This window comes from Labeo rohita, chromosome 21, assembly GCF_022985175.1.
Source record: "Labeo rohita strain BAU-BD-2019 chromosome 21, IGBB_LRoh.1.0, whole genome shotgun sequence".
In the NCBI taxonomy this organism is placed as follows: Eukaryota; Metazoa; Chordata; class Actinopteri; order Cypriniformes; family Cyprinidae; genus Labeo; species Labeo rohita.
This window is the reverse complement of record NC_066889.1, coordinates 22,394,099-22,418,081: the sequence shown is the minus strand read 5'-3', so window position 1 is coordinate 22,418,081 and position 23,983 is coordinate 22,394,099. Positions and strand designations below refer to the sequence as shown.

The 23,983-nt window shown below is 34.8% G+C and overlaps 2 protein-coding genes across 3 annotated transcripts in view; both read right to left on the bottom strand.

Moving 5' to 3' along the window:
• The window catches only part of npdc1a (neural proliferation, differentiation and control, 1a), a 33,126-nt gene extending 27,355 nt beyond the window's left edge, over positions 1–5,771 (bottom strand). The window contains exon 1 of one of the 2 annotated variants that reach the window (XM_051092245.1): positions 5,372–5,771. In XM_051092245.1, coding sequence (XP_050948202.1) covers positions 5,372–5,477 — 106 coding nt within the window. In that variant the 5' untranslated portion in view covers positions 5,478–5,771. The remainder of the gene's footprint in view (positions 1–5,371) is intronic. The other variant, XM_051092244.1, reaches the window with a different exon arrangement.
• Positions 5,772–10,257: 4,486 nt separating this feature from the next.
• On the bottom strand, positions 10,258–23,769 carry si:ch211-282j22.3 (ER degradation-enhancing alpha-mannosidase-like protein 3). The gene is made up of 20 exons (XM_051092239.1): positions 23,165–23,769; positions 21,429–21,474; positions 21,225–21,325; positions 20,977–21,016; positions 20,733–20,845; positions 19,913–20,066; positions 19,047–19,181; positions 18,846–18,951; positions 18,652–18,749; positions 18,422–18,547; positions 16,980–17,063; positions 16,079–16,162; positions 15,794–15,918; positions 15,552–15,717; positions 15,169–15,320; positions 14,966–15,086; positions 13,679–13,855; positions 13,422–13,587; positions 13,144–13,335; positions 10,258–11,930 (listed from the first exon to the last, which is right to left on the bottom strand). The coding sequence occupies exons 1-20, from the start codon at positions 23,308–23,310 to the stop codon at positions 11,734–11,736; spliced, it is 2,529 nt and encodes an 842-aa protein (XP_050948196.1). The 5' UTR covers positions 23,311–23,769; the 3' UTR covers positions 10,258–11,733.
• Positions 23,770–23,983: the final 214 nt, after the last annotated feature.

Sequence of the window (23,983 nt, the reverse complement as noted above, 5' to 3'; positions counted from 1 at the left end):
ATAATTGATGAGACCACCTACAATACCAGTCAAAAGTTTTTGAACAGTAAGATTTTTAATATTTTTTTAAAGAAGTCTCTTCTGCTCACTTTCGGTCCATTTAAAGCATCCTTGCTAAATGAACGTATTATTTTCACTAATTTCTTTCCCAAAAAAAATAAATAAATAAATAAAAAAATTATACTGACTCCAAGATTTTGAATGGTATAGTGTATATTGTTACAAAAGCTTTTTTATTTCAGATAAATGCTAATGTTTAGGTTTTTCGATTCATCAAAGAATCCTGAAAAAATTTGCTCAACTGTTTTGACAAATATTGACAATAATAATAATAACAACAACATAGGGATGCACAATATTATCGGACTGATATCGGAATAGGCCGATAATGACTTCAAATGTAAATATCGGCATCGGCCCGATATGAAAAATTATGCCGATATGTTTTGCCGATAAGATGAATATGTTAACTCACATGTGCTAAGGGTGTGCTAGGGATTAGATCATGTCAGCAGTGTGGCTCATTCTTGAAGCAAAGTTTTGACTGAATGAGGAGTAGATACACTGTTTTGGATCGCTGCATTTAAACTGAGAATACACATACAGAATGATGCATAGCAATAGCACGTGCAGTGGCAGCAGTGGCTGTAGGAGAAAACGTGCCGTTGTTCCATTTGGGATAATTTACTGTTGCCTGCTTCATATCCAGTCACTAGATCGCTAAATGCACATTTTAAATGGTTTTATGGTGCTCTTTGTTGTATTTTGAAACCCAATGGCTGTGTTTGCACATGACATGATCTGCATTTAAAACAAAAAGTAATTACGGCGCGTGGTCAGTGAATTCTCTTTCTTCGGCGGCGCAACGGCAAAACACACTGTTGCTCATATGAAACATTTTTCGTGAATATGACACAAGTGAGGTACAAAGCATTCTTTATAAGTTAAATAATTGGTTAGCAGGCAAATGTTAGTAGCGACCATACTTTTGGATTCATGCCGTTCGAGCCAATACATTTAAAGCCATAAGCTCTAGACTGATCAAAACTGTCACATTTTTTATTTATTTATTTTTTTTAAATGTGCAAGTTAAAATTTGACGTGGTCGCACTGCTCCATACAGCGCGGGTTACAGAGTTACAAAGCCGTGGCATATTCAGGATTTCACTGATCACGCGAAGAGTAGTTTTCGTTGTGAGCGCTTCGGGTGTAGAGCCTGGTTTGTATTTGTAGTGTCAGCACGAGCCAGGTGGTAACGGCAAAAAGGACGCGACTATTCTGGAAACGATGGCGGACGGAGGATTTGGTTTTCGAGTAGGGTAAAAGACCGCTTGTTAAACCAGAGAAGGTAAACATGTTGGTATTCTTGTGCAAAAAAAGTGTACTGTTTTGCCAGTTGGTCACGAATTGCGACATAACTTAATATTTTTATTTTCCCAAATCCTCACCGTCTCACCCTTTAATTTCTTAGGTTTATTTTCTTGTCATTCACTTTTAATCCATGTTTTCGTATCTCTTACTGTGATAAATTGCGGGTGGGAAATAAAATATTTTGTGGGAATAAATTAACAATTCGTTAATACTACATATTAATTCATTCCCTCATTTTACAAATTAATAAATTAATAAATCATAGGAACGAATTAAGAAATTGTAGCAATGAATTATGTCCTGTTCATGTCCCGCAAAGCACCCTCACAGTCACCCAGTTTAGTTCTACTTTTCTGTTTTCGTTTTGAAATGTTGTATTCAGATTGCGAATTCGAAAGTGAAAGCATCCGAAGTTCGGCTTATAACATAGCAAAAGTGAACTTAATTTACAAAATTCAGATCATAAATAATGCTAGTCTACTGATGAAAAAGAAGGGATTGAATGTAAACCACTCATTACTATTTATTTAATCCTAACGAATAAGTTATTGTTAAAAACTAACTTTCCAAATAAAATGATATATATCGGTATCGGTATCGGCCAAAATGAGATGAAAAAATATCGGCATATCGGATATCGGCAAAAATCCAATATCGTGCATCTCTACAACAACAACAATAAAATGTTTCTTGAACATCAAATAAGCATATTAGAATGATTTCTGAAGGATCATGTGATACTGAGGACTGGAGTAATGATGCTGAAAACTTTGCTTTAATCACAGGAATAAACTACTAAATTACTTTAAATTATACTAATATAGAAAGCAGTTACTTTAAAGGGGTCATCCGATGTCCATTTTCCACAAGTTAATATGATTCTTTAGGGTCTTAATGAAAAGTCTATAATATACTTTGGTTAAAAATTCTCAATGGTTGTGTAAAACAACACCCTTTACCTTGTCAAAATGAGCTCTGCAAAAATCATCTCATTCTGGTCGAGGCTGCTTTAAATGCAAATGAGCTCTGCTCGCCCCGCCCCTCTCTTCCCTCTGTGGAGAGACGAGCCTGTTTACTTCAGCTGCATTTAGCCGCTAAACTTGCTAACTAGCACACTATTAGGAAAGGCGATCGCAAAGATTCATAAAAAACCCTTATACTCACTTCTGCTGTAAGTGAAGCTGGATCATGAATGATTCATGCAAATATAGATGGATATATGTAGATCGGGAGGCGCATTCCCTTCACAAACAAACGTAATCCACTGCATCTTCAGCGGCTCAGATGTCAGGAGTAAATGACGACCACTATGTTCATTGTTACATCCAGCAACACAACACATCAATTGCTCAATCGGAGATATTCTCGTCTAACTTACATCCCTGCTCCGGCATCAAAACAATGGAGGTCGGACTGTTACAGCTGATCTGAGGTAAAACGCTCATGTCAGTCAACACCTCTGTGGGTGTGACGCCACAACGACAGGCATCTGAGAATGGCTCGATTTGAAAAAGGGGATATTATTTTTACAGATTAATTAAAAAACACTGCATGGATTTTTATTATTATAGGGTAGATGTGTACATGCACTGACAACACACATTAATGTTCAAACAACATGTAAAAGTGAACTTAGCATCCAATGATCCCTTTAAATACTAAAAATATATCACAATTTTACTGCTTTTGCCATATTTTGAATCAAATAAATGCAGGCTTGGTGATTAAAAATCTTACTGTTTAAAAACTTTTGACTGGTATTGTATGCTACCTGGCAGTATAATTTTAGCTGTTTGTTGACTGTCCCAAGTGTAACTAAATGCTGTTTCATAGGCTTTGGAAAACTGTGAAAACATCAAATGGAAATGGAACTTGATTTCCTTTGGATAACAAATCCCAAAGACAGAACAAGGCCACCCAACACTGAGATTATGATAACTGTCATAAATTCACTCCTCAAACAAACAGACCACTTGGGAGTTCTTTTTATAAACAGTCTCCAGGTTGCTTTGTTCACCTGTATGAAACAAGCTTGATTATCACATGCTCTGGTCACCATCTGTGAAATGACTGCGTAGCAGTTCTAACAACAGATCTGTCTTTCTCTGTGAAATATGACATGCTATTCTGTGGTGATCAGAACAACAGCCTGAAGGAAGAGTTCAATGTGGCAGCTCTTTTGAAAAGTCACATACTAGAGAACAACAAACAATCTACTTTACAATGGAAAACATGCATAAACATGTTTAGGCACTGGGGGATGAGATAAGAGAGAGAAAAAAAAGAAAGACTAATCAGCCTCTGGACATGTTACAGAACACTGAAAACCCTTACAGCAATATGGCGGGTATAAAAGAATGGATAAAATTAGCATATATATATAAATAAATAATTATTTTCATTTTTACTGATGACAAATAAAGTTTTATCCAGCAACTGAATGAGCTAGGGGTGCACATTGTGCAAATGGGTGGCAATGAAAAAGCGATTGTGAGAGTGTTGTGCCAATGTCCAGCTGCTGTCATTCCCACAGGAGTTTGAAAAAGAAGCTTGAACGGATAATCTCTGCTCATGTTCTATATAATTACTGCACTCACATCCCACAATCCAGCTCACAATGAACCTCTTAGACTATTACAACGAACATTTGGGTCATCAGTCAGACACAGACTCAACAAGCATAAAACAAAGTTAAAAATATATAGACTTCCTTCAGTCATATTTCCAATAAAGTGCAAATGGGTCACCAGACGCTGAACTAATTGTTTAAACATTAAATATAATTTTTTTTTAAATCTAATTTCAAAAAATTTCAAAAAATCTAAAATCTGTAATATATTTGGGTAATTGCCAATGGTTGCATGATCTAAAACTCATTTTTTGAAGAAAAAAATATGCTCAAAATATTAATTAAAAAAACAAATAGTAATAATAATTTCTAAAAATTTGGAAGAATCTAAAAACGGTGGTACAGTTGGGCAATTGCCAATTGTTGCATGATCTAAAACTAATTTTCATGAGGAAAAAAACTAAAATATGCTCAAAAAATTAATTTAAAAATAATCTAATTTCTACAAATTTGGAAAAATCTAAAAAAATCTAGTACAGTTGGGCAATTGCCCATTGTTGCATGATCTAAAACTAATTTTCATGAAGAAAAAAACTAAAATATACTCATTTTTTTTTAAACTAACTTACGTGAAGAAAAAAGTTATAATATGCTCAAAAAATTATTATTGTTTTTTTTTTTTTTAAATCTAATTTCTAAAAATTTGGAAAAATATAAAAACTGTAGTACAGTTGGACAACTGCCAATTGTTGCATGATCTACAACTAATTTTTGTGAACAAAACAAATTAAATATGCTCACAAATACAGTATTAATCTTAATTAGGAAGCCAAAGTTCATTTAAAAGTTACGCCATACATCCAACATTAAATTTGATTAAGTACAATTAAAATGTAACGTACAAGTACAAGACTCTATATCAATAATGAACACGTTAATGGTTCTGCAATGTAAGCATCATATTAAAGGCATGCAAATACATGATGATACCATAGACCAGACCTAAAATGCAACGCTCAGTTTAATGCAATACTCAACTGTATGTAGTCTCTATATCCATCAAGGGGTCCTTGAACTTAAAATAGTTTTAAACAACTTTAATAGGAGAGGAAAACAGCCACAAGGAAATTCCATTCCATTTTCCTTTCCTCCTCCTTGTTTTTCTCCACTTGTTCAACCGGATTAGTCTAAATTCTATTTGTTCTGACAAAAATCATTTGCTAAAGTGTAATAAAGAATAACCCACATATATAAACTATAGAAATTCACAAACATAAACATTTAAATAGAATTTGAACTACTTTAAATAGTGTTTTCACATCACATGCTATGAAATAAATAATAAATGTTTAAATACAATGGCCTATAATAAATAAAAAGCTCACAAAAGCTGCTGAGACACTACCATATGTCAGACGAACAGACTCTTACCCGGCATACTCGCACCGACGGCGGCGAGGATTACGCAGATCAAGACCCCGGGCAGAAAGAGGGAGGCCCGGGCTCGCCGTGCGCTCCGGCTCGGGGAAAACAACATCCTTCACTGCGCTTCTCAAGTCCGGGACAGCAGATAAAAAAAGCTCCGGAGTGTCATTCCCACATCTGTGTGGGTCGGATGGACGTACACGACCGAGAGACACAAACCGGCCCGAATAAAGATGGGAGCGTCAACTTAAGCCGCTGCCTGTGTGGTACAGAGCTAAAGATAGAGGAGAGAGATTGCGGCAGGAGGAGGGAGGAGGAGAAGGAGGACCTCCGCTGATAGACACGCTACAGGAGAGATTAGAACAGCTACTTGCAGCAGCGGGAGGATGAATGAGGTCGTGACGCAATGACGCTGACGTGGGTGCTGCTTCTCACAGGTGTGGGAACATTCTGTTAACAAAATAAAAGATATAAGTAAGGAATTAAGTTTCAAGTAAGGACTTATTTGTTACGGAAAAGATATATATTAATTTATTTGATAATAAAAAATAATAGCAGATCGTATTGTCATACAATAAGTTGACAGTTAAGTTGGCATTAAAGGAATAAATCTACCAAAAATGAAAATTTGCTTAAAGTTACCCACCTTCAGGCCATCCTAGATGTAAATAATTAAATGGGTGCTGTCAAAATGAGAGCCCAAACAGCTGATAGAAACATCATAATAATCAACAAGTAATCCACACGACTCCAGTCCATCAGTTAATATCTTGTGAAGTGAAAATCTTTATGTTTGCAAGAAACAAATCCATTATTAAGACATTTTATTAACTCGAACATGCTGCTTCTGGCTAAAAAAAAAAAAAGTTCATATCCATAATATTCCTTTTTTCAGTAAAAAAGTCATCTGGTCTGAATCTGGAGAGAAATGTAAACAGATCAAGTATCATTTACAAGCAAAGTCCAAATTCTAAACAAATAGGTTGGTGGATTTTGATGTAAGAGAGTATGGGATGGGCATTTTTACTGGAGGAAGCGTTATTAAGGATTATGGACCACCAGATGTGACAGTTTAAAGTTAAAATGGCTTAATGACGGGTTTTTTTCTTACAGATGCGCAGCTTCATAAGTTAAATGATCATTGTTGGACTGGAGTCATGTGGATTATTATGTGTGTTTATCAGCTGTTTGAGCTCTATCTGATGGCACCCATTCACTGCAGAAGATCTATTGGTGAGCAAGTGACGTAATGCTAAATTTCTGCAAAACTGTTCTGATGAAGAAACAAACTTATCTACATCTTGGATGGTCTGAGGGTGAGTACATTTTCATTTTAGGGTAAATTATTCTTTAACAGCCTCTTACAGTCTAATGGCAAAAAAGTACAAAAGTATAAAATCCTTGTTTTGGAAGACAAAAATTGTAAATAATAAACTGTCTTAAAATTGCAAAATAGAAAGCACATGGCAGCTTGCCTCAATCTGACATTCATATACTCTTGTGAGAAAACAGTTCAACATTTAAGTTATATTATCGCTCTGAAATATATGTTGTGTGTTGTTGTGTTCAGCTACAGCATAAATATGATTTTGGAATTTTAGTTTGGAAAAATAAAGACAGTTTTAAATTAATTTCTAATTTAAACAAAGTCACTGCTAGAGAAAACACTTATGTACAATTGGGCTTTTTAGTTAGTGAAACATGACATAAAATATTGCATATAATATGCAACCTGAGGCATATTAATTTATTTTAGTAATTTACTGTATTAGACTAACATAATAAAGATTAGAAAAATGAACAGATAAAATAACATGGAAATTCAGATGTCATGTTTATAAAATTTTGAATTCATGCTTACTGATAGTGGCACCTAGTGGCCAAAGTTACCAAATGCAAATTGTTAATTTTTTTCCTCATGCATTGTCTCTTGATAGATAGATAGCTAGGCACAAAGACATTTTTCCTGCATTATTTATTATGCATTATTTTCTTGCTCCCAATCTGGAGTATCCAGGGCTGTTGCCATCAGATAGCTCAAGGTCCTTTCCTGAATACTGACAGAGATAAACAAGTATTAAATGCTGTAAAGGTTTTTATCACCATCTTATTCAGAGATCCACAACCTTCAAGACTCAGGTACAATCAAATGCAACACTAATAGTGAGACTTGCAAGTGTGTTGAGAAGTAGATACCCATCTCAGTTTTGAGGGACCTCTTCAAATTGCTTGGGTTCAAGGTACGCAGTCTGGATGGTGGGAATTTATACAGAGGACGAGCCACTGCAAACCAAAGTCATTTACAACAATACAGACATGAAAACTTACAAGGTGCATGAATGTATTATGTATCTCAGTGAGGTTAAAACTGAATGTTATAGTGCTGAGACATACAGGAGATTTGTGGCGCTTGTTTACCTGTAAATGGATCTAGTCCTGGGACAGAATTCCTGTTAGGATGCACATAGGAGGCCTGAGACTTTTCTACAGGGATTTCCATTGTCAGTTTTGGTAGTGTCAACTTGCAAAAGCATGATGACAGAAACAAAATCAGTGCTTCAGTGCTAGACAGACTGTAACTTTCACTGATAAACCAACAAAGGTTTTTATCACTTTAGTGGGACCTACTATAGTGTTTTAAGATACCTCTGTTTTGCTTGGGCAAGATGTTAGATGTCTGGATGGTCGGAATTTGGCCAAAAAAAGGAAGAGCCACTACAATGGATTCAAGACAAAAATGAAATAAATTTGCACCAAGTGCAACTCTAGGCATACAAAATAGACAACCCAGATAGCACATGTACATCTGCAAGGTCTGTTAAAGATCTGAAAAGCATCCCCTGTATACATACATCTGACAAACATCTGTATAACGTCAGTTTTACATACATACTAAATCATAAACATCTTAAAGACATCTAATAAACGTATATTTGACATCTGATAGAAAACGTCCTATAGACGTATTTCAGATGAGCAACCACTCTAAAAATATGTGTCTTCCAGATGTAAACACAGACATCAAATAGCCCAGATAGCATGTTCATTTGCAAGATGTCTGTTGAAGATCATTTGATCTGGAAAGCATCTGCTGTGTCCAAACATCTGACAGATGTCTGTAAGACGTCAGTTTTACATCCATTCTAAATCATAAACATCTTAAAGACCTCTTATAAACGTATATTTAACATCTGAGGAAACGTCCTATACATCTTCCAGATGTAAATGCAGACATCAAATAGATGTCTCCGTGATGTATGTGTGCTAAGATGTTTATGATTTAGAATGTATGTAAAACTGACATCTTACAGACGTCTGTCAGATGTTTGTACACAGTAGATGCTTTCCAGATCCAGTGATCTTTAACATTCATCTTGCAGACATACGTGTGCTATCTGGGTTAAAATCAAATGTTATGGTGCTCAGATATATGAAAGGAGATATGTGGATCACACTCGCCTCTGGGTTGATCCAGAATTAGGAAGGAAGGTCCAGTAGGAGGCGCAGTGGACACCTGTGGCCTTCCGTTTACAGTTTTTGGTAGTGCCAACTGCAAAAGCACGATATAATATATAGTATAAATACTTTTTAAGTTCAACCTTTAACCCAACAGTATTAAAACCATCTTAAAACAACTGGTTATCCCCTGACTAATATGTGAGATGTGTAACTTGTTTATTCAAATACGCAAACATTTTATTACCTTTTCCTTGCGACCTCGTCTCTCCACATCAGGCATTTTGTAAGCTGAACCAATAAGAAAGTAATACTTTTAAAATGTAACATATGGTGCTTAAAAACAGGAAGAAGAAATATAAAACTTACCTGAAGCTCTGATACTAACTCCGTAGCAAATCATTCTTTTGAAAGTAAAATGGGAAAAATATTTAATAGAGTACTGATGCGAATGCGAGTCGAGAGAAGTAGCTGACTCGTTTGGAAAAAGATCATTTCGATAAGAACGTTATGAAAATACCGTATATAATAGTTACGTTCCGACTTTCTCTTAAAGCAAATGGTATTGATGCTGTGTGTTTGAGTAAAAGATGTAAACGAATGCTTTCATAAGACCTACAGAGAAAAAAATATCTTCCAAATTAGAATCTGTTTAAATGAGTTCTGTATGACGCCACAATAACCGAATACGTCACCTCGGCGAAAGAAAAAAAATATTGGAAAACACAAAGGAAAACAAAAATAAAACAACTGATTAAAATCCTGTTCACGTTGTTAATTTTGTTATAATTAATGTATGTAATTCTTGAATATAATTAAATGAAAAAAATGGGCGTGGCCACGTGTACATTTTATGGGTGTGGCTTCCGGTCTCATCCCCTCCAGCTATTTTTAGCTGTACAAAACAGCTGGTTTTGTTGTTTGATGTTGCAAATGAGTGTTTTACCATATTATTTTAATGTATTATCGTAATTATGAGCACACTGGTTTGTAGTGCAAACCCTTTTACTGTTTCCTGCATATTGTTATTCTTCATGTTACTTCTTTATAGCGTACAATGAGCCGGAAGTCTCACTTCCACGTTGGGGAAATAGGTGGACACACACACACGTTTGTTTTTGTGAATTGTGGGGACTTTCCATAGACTTCTATAGATTTTATACTGACTAAACGATATTGTCTATCCCCTAACTCAACCCTAACCCTAAACCTAGCCCTCACAGAAAACATGTTTGCATCGTTACACTTTCAGATAAACATCATTTACTATTTTTAATCATTTTTTTAACATTGTGGGGACCGTCAAAAATTTCAGGTTTTACTATCCTTGTGGGGACATTTGGTCCCCACAATGTAGTAAAAACAAGTACACACACACACAAACACACAATTTTAAAATGATATCAAAATAAAAAACGAAGCAATTTAGGGTCATAAACTTGATTTTAATGGCAAGTACTAACATTTCATCAGTCAATACAAAACAGCTATTAAAAAGATGCTATAAAAATCTCGTTCTGTCACAGCAACAGAATATTACATCACTTTGGCCCTCGAGAAATGCTTCAGCTGACCCTAACAAACATCTTCATCTCAAGTAATGTATAGAAAATATCTTAAGAAATAAATATAATCCCATCTATTCTGTATTATGCCCACACATTGAAGTGAATCAGTCATAAGCCCTTTATGAAACAAGAGGTACACAGGTTGACATCCTTTTGAAAACAGCCGTCAGTGACACAACACATTGTAATTAAGACTTGAAATGGAATAGTCTGGGGCTGATATAACCGTTCTCCACGTGCTATACAGCGACAGATTAAACTCTGAGCTACATTACGGCTGTGACACTCAATGCAAAGGCTAGTCTAATAACATAAGATATGTAGAAAGCAATGAATCTAGTGGCAGCAGAACCTCTAGTGTGATGGTGAAGCTGTGCGACAATTTCTGTCTCAGACACTGCAAAATTAGAGACAAATCTAAATCTATATGACTATTTGTTGTCATCACCCTGACTACACAAATTATTTTTTCATTGCACAAAAACATGTAAATATCACTATTTAATCTGCCTGTGTCCTGGGCCTTCAGATGCATGTTTTTGGTAGAGAAAAGGGCAACTCTCTCAAAAACGTCCATTGACCACTCACTGTATGAAAACAGGGTGAATGCATTGACTGCAAATATGCACATACATACACAGATTTAGTCTTGGCACATGATGAAATGCACAGAGTCTGTGACATAATGATAAAGGCCACCGTACATGCCTTCCACAAACGTGCAAACATGTTCAAGTCATATATCTTTGATTTCCCTGATGTTTCTGTATCGAAAACATGTTAAACTATGTTTTACTGGTCCATTCTCCCTCATTTAAACACTGTTTTTTGGGGTTTGGTCATAGGAGCCCTGTGTTAGGGATGTCCTGAAGACTTCAAGCCACTTGCACATTAAGGATGAATTTAAAAAAAAAAAAAAAAACACAGGACTGAGAACCAGTGATCTGCAGTGAAAGACAAAGACTAGGAAAAACATTCAAATAAAGTCTGATCCACATAAAGTGGCGTGAGAGAATCCTGTACACCTCTTTAATACCCAAAACTGATTGCTTTTCAATTGTACACAATTGAGAAGAATCTATTGCAACTACCACGATATCAGAGAGGCAGGAGCTTCACGCGTCCTACCGTCTCACTTTGTGCAGATCAATACAGTTCCAACTATGCAAGATAAGACCATCTTAAGCAGGGGAGGACTTGTGATCCCCCCCCATTGAGGAGCTCAGATGGTACAGTCCAGGCATTTTCCATAGCACAGCCTGCATTTTCTGATCTGAGGTCGGTGACAGGGAGCAAAAGCCCTGTGTTCTGTGAAGAGGACTGTGGTCACAGATAATCCCGCTGTCAGGGGTTGGTCTCTGGGTCTTTCTGTGGAGAGCTGCAGGTCTCCTCGGTTTCACCAGTCAATGATGTGGCGTCAGTGTCTGTGGCTGTCTCGCTTTGCTCCAGCACCAGCTGGATGGTAGTGCTTTCCACCTCACCCTCAGCAATCTCTCCTTCCTTAGCTAATCGGAACTTGATGTTTAACTTCTCAGGTTTTTCTAAAGGGAAAGAAAAAATATTAATAAATTGTACTATAATCTATAAAATGTAAAAGACAAATACTCATTATTTGGGTAATTGTTTGTGGGGGAATTTTTATTTTTATTTATAATATATATTTAATATTTTATATAGTATATATTTATAAAGTATATATTTTAATATATATATATATATATATATATAAAAATAAAACACTATATATACACACATACTTTAAATAAAAATGGTTATTTAAACCATTATATATATATATATATATATATATATATATGTATATATAAAATGTATTTTTATTTATAGTATACATTTAATAATAATAATTTAAAAATAATATTTTTAATATATAAAATTACATAAATAAATATATATTTAATCTATAAATTATCCAAATGTAAATGACAAATACTCATGTTATTTAGCAAATGGTTTGTGGAAATAAAAATAAATAAATAAATAAATACATATAAATAAACAAATATACTATAAATTAAAAATTTAAATACACAATTAACAATTATAGTTTATTTATATTATATATTTATAAATAAACATTTTTATATATAATATATATTTTACATTTTACATCAAAAAATTCAATAATAATCATTAATCAGTGTTTATTTATATTATATATTTATAAATAAACATTTTTATATATAGTATATATTTTACATTTTACATCAAAAAATTCAATAATAATCATTAATCAGTGTAATACACACACACACACACACACACACACACACACACACACACACACACACACATATATATATATATAACCTTTAAATTGTATAAATGTAAACGACAAATACACATTATTTAGAAAATAGTTTGTGGGAAAAAAATACAAGTAAAAGAAGGAAAAAGAAAAAAAAATGCTATAAATAACATAACATAACATTATTTATATATTATTTAATAACATTATTATTATTATTATTATTATTATTATAAGTATATATACTTGTATAATATATATATTAAATTCATAATAAATACATTTAAATGTTTTACCTAAAAAGCAATATATAAATGATAATAAATAAAGTGCCAGCTAAAAATAAAGAAAACTAGCAAATTTTCACTTACAAACAGTTTATTTGCTGTCTGTTTGCTGACAAATGACTATCTGTACTATTTGCAGAAGTCTACAACCTAAGAGCACAAGACTAATCGATACTTGGTACTTCTGGTCTACTCAAATACCTTTTCCTAGTTGTCTCTCTTTGGGCAGCAGGAGCACGTCCACATTTTGATGTTCTTGCAGAGCAGCAGTGAGTATTGCTCCCTCTTTGCTGAAGAGGAACACCAGGGGAACTGTGATGTCATCTGTAGGTTCTCCATCTCCAACCATCTGGAACAGTGGCGTCTCAGCACTGCTGCTGCCCTCTCTGTGATCTGTGAGAACATTCAGGGTCCAAATTCTAAGACAGTGCAGAGAAATCATGTGCATAGACTACAAGTAATGTTACACTAGATCTCACCAATGAAGATGACTCCGGTGACTCCTGCTTCTTGTAGGCGCCGAGCTTTAGCAGCAAACATGCAGTCACCTCTCAGTGCCAGCGCTATGTGTCCCTGCAGCTCCATTGCGTTTTCAATCGGGCCACATGCTGTATAGGGAACACTCTTCACAATACTGCCTTTCATCTGAGAAAAACACAGAAGAAACATTAATTAATTGTGGTAAATGTATAATATATCTGCAGTGAGGTCAAGAAGTTTCCAAACGGTCGCTCACCCCATGCTCTTGTTTCGTAAGATCCATTCCAAACTTTGCTGGACCAGCCGTAAGGACCGTTCGACCCAAAAACGGAGGGGAAATGAGCTGCACAATCAATGGTACAACTTCCTCATGCTCAGGGGTTTGGCTCACCTCAGCAACCAGCTTCAACTTGTACACACCCTTCTGAGAGTCCTATAGAAAGAGAGACAGACAAATGAATAAATTGACATAGGAAAGAAGAGATAAATCACTGTTGGTCTCAGTTTTGTTATTTTTAACAAGCATTATAATAATATATTAAAATATTAATATTATTATCATTATTAATTGTAATCCGGCAGAAAAAAAAAAAAACCTGAACATTATATAAAAAAAGAAAATTAGAAACTTATAAATAATGTATATAAAATGACTAAAACTGAAATTAAAATCAAAATTCAAAATATTACATTTAAAGGATAATTTAAAAATAAAAACTGAACATTAAAAAAAAATGAAGCTTAGAAATGAGAAATATTTTAGTTGAAATATTAAAATAAAAATTAAAACAAATAAATTAAGCTCAATAAAAAAATAAAAAGCACTAAAATTAAAATTAAAACGGACAATATGAAACAATTCATACCATTAATAAATACTTCAATAGCATACACGTTATACTAATATAACTGGCAGGTCCAATGAACTGAACTAAAATATGTATTAGTTGAAGTACTAAAATTACTTAAGCTTAAAAATATTAAATTTAAATATTAAATATTAATTTAAAGATAACTAGAAATATATTAAAAAGCAACAACTAAAATGCAAATGAAAAATATACAAATAAAAGCTACTTCAAAAATATGAATATATAATACAATAGTATATAAATAATATTAAATCAACTGGCTCTCTGAACTAAAATAGTTTAGGTTTTAGTTGAAGCACTAAAATGACTAAAACAAAAAAAAATAAATTAAAAGGCAAATATAAATTTGAAAAATGAAATAAATTTACTGAAAGAAACTAAAAAGAAAAGGTTAAACTTTAAGATAAACTTGTTATAACATAATTATACAATTAAGCATTTTGTAATATTAATTAATAACATACTTGTATGGTTGGGGTTAAGATTAGGGTTTGGTTTAGGGTGAGTTGCTTAATAATGCATAGAATTACCATTATTACTATAATATGTACATGTAACATGTAACAAGGACACTGTAGCTAATTTAAAATATTAATAATTACAACAGTATATAAATACTACTACAAGAACACCGGTTGGCCCACTGAAATAAATCATTCTCGCAGATTCACCTGAGACACTGAGCCTCGGCTGGCGGAGACCAGCTCAGTAAGGGGCGTCAGAGAGATGCCCATGCTTTTCAGAAACTCGACTGGCTCCAGGCCCGTGTCATGAAGAGGCAGTTCAATCCCCCTGTGTTGAACAAAAAAAATGAAGTTAGGCCCTTTGCTCTTTTACATGCTACTCGATGATAAACCTGTAACATGTGACCCACCTGACAGGTGAGGCCTGCTGGGCTCTTCCCACACCGGTGAGGTATTTATAGCCGTCCCTGATAGTCTTGGCAAAGGTGGGGTTGTTAGGGAACAAAGTTTGAGCACTGGGGCACGAGTATGAAAATAAATCGTCTTCATGAGCTTGAGGTTCCTGAAAGATAAACGAAGTTAAGTGTATGTGAAGTATGTGAACGCACATCCCAGAGCCTGTGTTACACAAGCTTTTGTGCTTAAAAAGTATAAAAAAAAAAATTTTCCGAAAAAAATGACAGATCGTTTTGCTAGATAAGACCCTTCTTAGAGCCCTTTGAAGCTGCATTTAAACTACATTTTGGAAGTTCAAAATTGTGGAGTCCCATTTGAGAATAATGTGAGTTCTTACCGTGTTGTTGGTATGGCAGGAGGGTTGGGTCGTAGACAGAGATACTGGAAGCAAATGAGCCTCAGTAGTGAAAATATAATCATCAATGTCTATAGGCAACTGGCTCTTTTCTGAGAAGAGCAGGTAGAGGTACTTAAACATCTCAGCCAGGAAGAAGGAATCCATCCTTGAATGAACAAACAATCATTTTCAAAAATAATCAAGATAGACAAAGATGCAAACAATATGGAAGAATTACTAACCTGTCCTCATGCGTTCCTGTCCTCACATCCTGTACGGCGGCGAAGCCACAAGGGACCCGAGTGTGCGTGTTCAGCTTCTCCACTATCGACTGGCCTACTTTCAAGTAGTAAGGATCACCTGTGGCCTAGAAATGAGGCAGAAAATGTTATTTGAAAATAACTAGTTTGACAAGGAAGTGCAAGTCATCTGTGACCTTACGCTTGTTCACAATGACAGGGAAAAAAATCTATGCTGTTGGTTGCAAGTAGGTATTCATATTCAGCTGTATCAGGTGGTATACCTACTTTGTAAAGGAAATATGTGCTTTCAGCAAACTCCGGTCTTAACGGGTGCTGTCCCCAGTGAACTCTGAACTCGGTGGTAAAGGCCTGTTAGACAACATAAATTATAAGCAAAGACAAATGGAGGATTAGTATTGAAAATACTGTAATATTAAAGGAGAAGTTCACTTCCAGAATAAAGATTTACAGATGATTTACTCACCCCTTGTCATTCAAGATGTTCTTGTCTTTCTTTCTTCAGTTGTAAAGAAATTTTTTTTTTTTAGAAAAACATTTCAGGATTTCTCTCCATATAATGGACTTCTATGGTGCCCCGATTTTGAACTTCCAAAATGCAGTTTAAATGCAGCTTCAAATGGCTCTAAATGATCCCAGCCGGAATAAGGGTCTTATCTAGCAAAACGACTGATTATTTTCTTAAAAGACAATTTAAATACTTTTTAACCTCAAAGGCTCATCTTGTCTAGCTCTGTGTGAACTCTGTGTATTCCGGTTTAATACAGTTAGGGTATGTGGAAAAACTCCCATCTCCAATTTTAAATTCGTCCTACATTGTTTCAGAAGTTCCGACCCAGTGTTTACAAAGTGAACGTGCCAAGAAGATCAAATGCCCTTTACAAAAAAGGTAAAATGACGACATAGGATGATTTTTTGGCTGGGATCATTTAGATCCCTTTAAAGCTGCAATTAAACAGCATTTTGGAAGTTCAGACTCACGGCCACCACAGAAGTCCACTATATGGAGAGAAATCCTGAAATGTTTTCCTCAAAAAAACAATTTCTTTACGAAAAAAGACATGAACATCTTTGATGACAAGTAGGTGAATAAATTACCTGTTCATTTTTGTTCTGGAAGTGAACTCCTTTAAGTGGTGATCTCTGTAGATTTAGAATGTTTAATTACCTCAGGGAGGAAATTGTGCTGTTTGGTCACTTGGTACAGCATCTCATGCGTCTCTATGGCAGGTTTCAAGTCTCCTCTCAGAACCTGAAAGAAATTTAGGAATATTTGATTTATTATTTTGAACTTTAAATGAAAGATTTCACTAAATGTAGCTACTTCTGTCATGCCAGCCAATGGCTCTCTACTGAAAACTTAAGAACTACTAAGATTAAACTTTTATATCCAACCATGAAATGTGTGAATTATTTGGCATTAAATATTTGACTATTGTGGGAATGCATTCGATCTCTTAGTGAACAGGCACTTCTCACTAATATGTTGCGAACAGTGCTATTTTGGTATTATTTATATACTATTATAGTATTTATTAATGTTTTGAATGATATTTTATTTTTATATTTTCAGTATTGATTTTAATAGTTTATTAATAGCAATTTTATTATTTGCTTTTGTCATGAGTGTGATTTTTTTTTCTTTTTAGCTTTTAACCCAAACTTCCAAACTTTTCCAAACTTAAATTTATTTTAGTTACTGGTCAAGGCAACAAAGTTTTTTTTTAATCTAATATTTACAGTACTCTTTGGTTTTACTCCTTGTGATGAATGATTAAGGGAATTTGGCCTTTGTGTTTATAATCCTGTGGAACAGGAAGTCATGGCTGGACAATTTCATGCTCCTAGTCACCTTGGTGTGCTAAAAAAAAAAAAAAAAAAAAATGTAAATATGAATATACTTCAGAGATATTTTACTCATAAGAATTTCTAGGGGTGCCAATAATTGTGGGCAACATGTATTGGAGAAAAACATTTATTTCATAATTTGAGTTTCCCCCTACTTTCAATTGTTTGATTTCAAGGACAGGTTAGAATTTTCTAAATGAAAGATCAAAAAGATAAATAATGCAGATTAATTTTCACAGATGCCTTTGCTCAAATTTACCAAGGTTGCCACTATTAGTGGAGTTATTTAGTTATTTAAATTAACCAAATGAAATGAAAACTATTTTAAATTGTATTAATTAACAGATAATACACTGCTTGTGACATACGATTATTTTATTACACATATTTTCATCTTGATATCTTGACTAATAGAGAAAGAAAACCGACCAAACAAAACAAAACAAAACAAAACAAAACAAAACACAACATTTGGCTTACTAGGTAAACACCTGGCCTTCCATTGCGGTAAAAACTGTCAAAGGACATTTGACAATCAATGAGCTTCTTTTTTTAGTGGTTGTATATTTGAATACAACACAAAACAACCAAAAATTGCTTTCAGTTTCAACAATGCTGTAATTCAAAGCCATCTGGCCAAGAAAGTAAATTTTCACTCAATAAACATTAATTTTGGACCCCGAATCCAACTTAATCTGATCAAAATTCAAAACTATCTCTCTTTTCTGAAGCAACATGGAATAGATGGGATGAAGAGTGAACCTGTAGTCCAGGAAAGAAGGCGAGCAAAGAATCCATCCAGCTTCGCACATTTACGGTGGGGTTGTGCATGTGCACGTTGAGCAGCAGAGGAGGCTGGCTGATGTACTTCATAATGGCACTATAGTGCTGTTACAATAGACAAAGACAAAGTCACATGTGCACATAATAGATGTAAAACAAGCTCTGACTAATAGAGGCTTGATTATTTCTACAGAATAAAGAGCCCTTACTGTGTTGAATCTCTCAAGGTACACCTTGTCCCCAAGAAGAATATAAGCTTTCATCAAGTACTCATAATAAGAGTCGATTCCAGCGCCAACACCGCTATCTGTTATGAGAAACAGAGAAGGTACTGATGTGAATATCATCTTTATAAGAGTCATAGTGGCTATGTGACAACAACTTTGCCAGTGCAAAGCCTCACCTCTGCGAACCCAGTCTCCGTTGTGGATATTGATCACAGTGCCGACCAGGTCACTTCCTCTTTGCCGCTTCTCCCAAAGGACGTCCATAGCTTTCCTAGCGTGTTCCTACATAGGATGCCGGTTGAATAACTTCTTAGCACACTCTTCTCACTGCTTGAGTCTTGATCTGTTATTATTAAGAAAACTTGCTGGATGTTTACCTCAAATATTGGGTCCCCGGATAGTCGGCTGAGAGCTGCGAACTCCAGAATCATAGTGCCTGCGCAAGCAGTGCAAGTGTCCGACTCCGTGCCTGTACGAGAAAGGGGGCTGACGACTCCATAGCGCAAATTTACCTGAAGAGGACAATGAAAATGCTTTAAATATGAATAAAAACATTTAAAATAAATTGTTGGTCAAGATTTAAGATACTTTTGTATATCAATAATACCAAAAAAAAATTTGAGTGCCTGGTGTTATTGGATCCATGTCACATTTCACCCCAAAATTAAAAGAAAAAATTAAGAAATTATATTTTGCATAGTGATTAAATTTACATTCCCATAAAAATCACTCTCTCCAGATGTTCAAATTTTTGTCATTTAATTAGCATAAAAAAAATGTATGTTGATATTATTGTCAGATATTTTGGTTATGATGTAAACTATATGCAAGATATACATTTCACCTCCAAATTCAATGATATTTTGCCAATTTTCAACCAGCTTTGTATTGTTACAATGTCAGTAGTATATATACATGAACAATGTGTAGTCTTGTCTGCACACAAATGTTAATTTGTCAGAAAAATTTCACTAATAGGCTTTTGGCAGCTGTAGGGCTTTTGTTAAAACTACAAATCATACTTCTGCATTTCTGTATTTTCACTAATGCACAGCTGTATTGATAAACGGTCAGTGCCGATATTAAAAGTGTGCATTTTTGGCAAAATGGAACAACACAACCCTTTTTCTAAAGCCACATAGCACCGATTTCAAAATATCCAAGTTTTATTAAAAGCCCGTCTTGTCAGCAGTAAATTACACCTAAATTATAATCCAATATCAATCAATAGTGGTGGAGTTACCCGAGGATAAGGAAGGCCACTGGTGGTGTTAAAGGCAGGCAGGAGGCGATAGCCCAGTTCTTTGGCCATGTGTAGCAGCTCATCTCTATACCACTGCATCTTCTCTCCACGCTGCTTTAGAACATCTGCCATCACATGTGCACCCAACAAGCCACTGGAAGTAAAGGGAGATGTTTTATCAGTAATGCATTGAGGAAGTCTATAAGTACACTGAGCCTGAAAACCTAATCATCTTCAAAATTTGAAAATTCGCTGTAAAATATACTGTATTCCTAATAAAAAAAAAAAAAGTTAAAGTTACCCAAAAATGAAAATTCTGTCATTAATTACTTACCCTCATGTCGTTCCAAACCTGTAAGTCCTTAAGTTAAAATATTTTTGAAGAAATCCGACAGCTTTCTGACCCTGCATAGACAGCAACGCAACTGAAATGTTCCCAGATATCAGTAAAACAGTCCATGAGATATCAGTGGTTCAACTGCAATTTATGTAGCTACAAGAATACTTTTTGTGCACAAAGAAATAAAAAATAATGACTTGATTTGACGCTTCTTCTCCTCAAAATGATGTCTCACTGACTATTTTAACATTGTCCTTACTACCTTTCGGGGCTGGGAACATTTCAGTTGCATTGCTGTCTATGCAGGGTCAGAAAGCTCTCGGATTTCATCAGAAATATTCATGTTCCGAAGATGAACAAGGATCTTACGATTTGGAATGACATGAGGGTGAGTAATTAATGACAGAATTTTCATTTTTGGATGAACTATCCCTTTAAAGATAAACATTTCCTAAGCCAGAGAAACATCATGATCCGTACCCCAGTACACGGATATTGGTCTCAAAAACGGAGACGACTATGTCATTGTCCAGTCTGACGTCTCTCACTGTCTTCTTCACAGCCTCCTCAAACTCATCCAGTTTGTTTAACAACTGCTCAAAACACAAAAGAAAAGTTCAGAAACATCCAATATTATGTGCATTGAATCTGGCTGGACAGCATTAGTATTCATCAAGTAATTTTTACGTTTACTTCTATCAAATCAGCAGAAGGTTTAACTCACCACAAGAGTATCTAAAGTGTCTATTAATGTTAAAGAGAACCTGTTAAGAGAGAAAGACTCATTAATATCCCAAAAAATTAACAGTGATTTTTATTGAAAAACTGATCCAACATGTTTCAGATGTCTCAGAATCTTTGAGACTAAATATAGCAAACCCAAATATAGCAAAATGTGCTTGTGCAGAAAACGCTTTAATAAAAAAATGGTTAATTTCTCGCTTTGGTAGAATCATTTTAAGTTCGACTTACTTTCCCAGAGAGTCATCAATGTCCCCTCGATTAGGTTCCAGCCCTCTCACCCTTCCTCTACAGCTGAGGGGCATCAACTCATCTGCTGGGTAGGCATAATCCTGAAAGAGGATAGAAAGAGAAACATGCCTTAATAACAGATGCATTCATTTTCACACGGACTATTTCTGAAATAAAGACAGTAAAATCTGGGCAGTTACTCACCATGTAACTGTTATAGGCATGATCAAACATCTCTAGAATTTGGTCCCTTAAAAAAAATAAAATAAAATTTAAAAGTGTGCAGCAGGAAATGTCCATGTAATCTCAATTCATATGAGACAGTAACTGTTGCAGAAGTCAACAACTTCAATAAGTCACCAACAATAATACGCCTTTTATTCTATACCTTCCACATTCACATTTAAAATCATACATTATCTCAATACTGTTATATGTGACTCTAAACCACAAAACCAGTCATAATAGCACAGGTATGCATTTGTAGCAATAGTCAACAATACATTGTATGGGTCAATATTATTGATTTTTCTTTTATGCCAGCCAAAACTCTTTAGCATATTAAGTTAAGATCATGTTCCATGAAGATATTTTGTAAATTTCCTACCGTAAATATATCAAAACTTAATTTCTGATTAGTAACATGCTTTGCTAAGGACAACTTTTGGACAACTTTACAGGCGATTTTCTCAGTATTTAGATTTTTTGGCACCCTCAGATTCCAGATTTTCAAATAGTTGTATCTCAACCAAATATTGTTTATGCTAACAAACCATACATCAATGGAAAACTTGTTTATTTAGCTTTATCAATTATAGAAAAAAAAAATAATAATAAAAAATGGACCCCTATGACTGGTTATGTGGTCCAGGGTCACATATGCAATGTGTATATAGACGTATGTGCATATACACCTCATTTTATTCTCACAATTTGACTTTTATAATGTTACAAGATTTCTATTTCAAACAAATGTTGTTCTTTGGAACCTTCTAATCATAACAGAACTCTAAAACAAAAAAGGTTTCACATTTTGCACAAAAATATTGAGCACCACAATTGTTTTCAACACTGATAATAATAAAAAACGTGTCTTCAGCAGCTAAACGGCATATTAGAATGATTTCTGAAGGATCATGTGATACTGGAGTAATGATGTTGAAAATTCAGCACTGCATCACAGAAATAACCTGCATTTCAAAATATTGAAATAGAAAACACTTACTTTAAATTGTAATAATATTTCACAATGTTACTGTTTTTACAGCATTTTTGAGATTTTTTTTTTTTTTTTAAATCATACCAATCCCAAACTACATATATAAAATATATGGTGAAACCACATACTTAATAATATCATAAGACACATATCAAATGTCTGCTACTTGATGCCCACACCCTGACAATACCGTGAAAAGGTATTACATCTTGACCACACCTCAGCGGTTTAAAACAGGAATTGGCAAGAGCAAACTGAATCATTAAGCAGAATCAGTTAAACTGAGTAATCCTTTTTGTCAACATCTTTGTGTTCTGAAGCAACCCTTTCCCAGTTCGAACACGATACAAAACTCAACCACTTAACCAATGAGGTCATGTATGGATTCACAAAAACACATAATTGGTGTACTAACATAATTAATGTCAGACAAAACCAAAATGACATAGAATTAAGGTACATAAATAATGTTTACCATTACATAAAGCATTACAGCCTACCATCATCCTCAAGGCATCTGTAAGTCAGTTTGAGCATGAGGCAACAAAAATGTTTGTCTAGTGGGCTGGAATCAACATGTCACCAAATATGAACTTGACATACAATCTTAAATGCACACATGACAATAGTGAAAGTCTTGTTTGACACCAGGTAACATAATTATAATCCAAAAAACGATCTACCATCAGGCATCAAAACAACAATGTCAATGTAAACTCACCTGATTTTGGACTTCTCCTCTGCAGTCATTGCCTGTCCATCTTGACCAGTGACTCCAATCAAAAGGCAAGAGAAGACCACAGCTGCCAGAGCCATGACAAACCCACCACAATTATGTTTTCCCCTCCTAATCCAGTTTCCCCCCATTTAAAGAGGTATATTTTCGACAGCCTGCTTTTTTACCCCCCTTAAAATATAACTAAGCCTTAATGCACAGTAACAACAGGCCTGTCAATGTTTAATCTCTTCTTATCTTGTCCTATGCACTTCGTTGACGTTAGCTGATTTATTTTCCTACCTTAATGGTCGTATTTAATAACTTCCAGAAAACAAGTGAATATGTTCTTTGGATGAAAGCGCCTGACAGTTTCTTTATTTACAACACCGCCTCTACTTGTCGAGCTAACGACGGCTAACTAGCAAACTTGCCCACGAATGTACTTCCCAGCAATACTTTTGATCTCGTTAGTCCCTCTTGAAATTTCTGGACTTATATCCTGTCGAACTGACTCCGTCCAGCTCCTGATAATCGCCATCCCATCAAGATTTAGCCCCTCATTTCACGGAGTTTGGTTTAGCCGACTGATCAGCCTCATCCGGGCGCGAGCTGATGATATCATCAGCAAAAGCCGTTAGGCACAGCGTTCATTAAAGCCGCTTTTATTTATTGCTTTATACTAAAACTGTGTTTAAATACACCATCGGTGTATGTGAAGTGCTTATAAATCTCGCCTCTGATTATTTACCCTGTGTGGATTATTTTTAAAATATTTAATACAATTACACAAACCTTTCGTATCTATAAACTCCGTTTTTAACG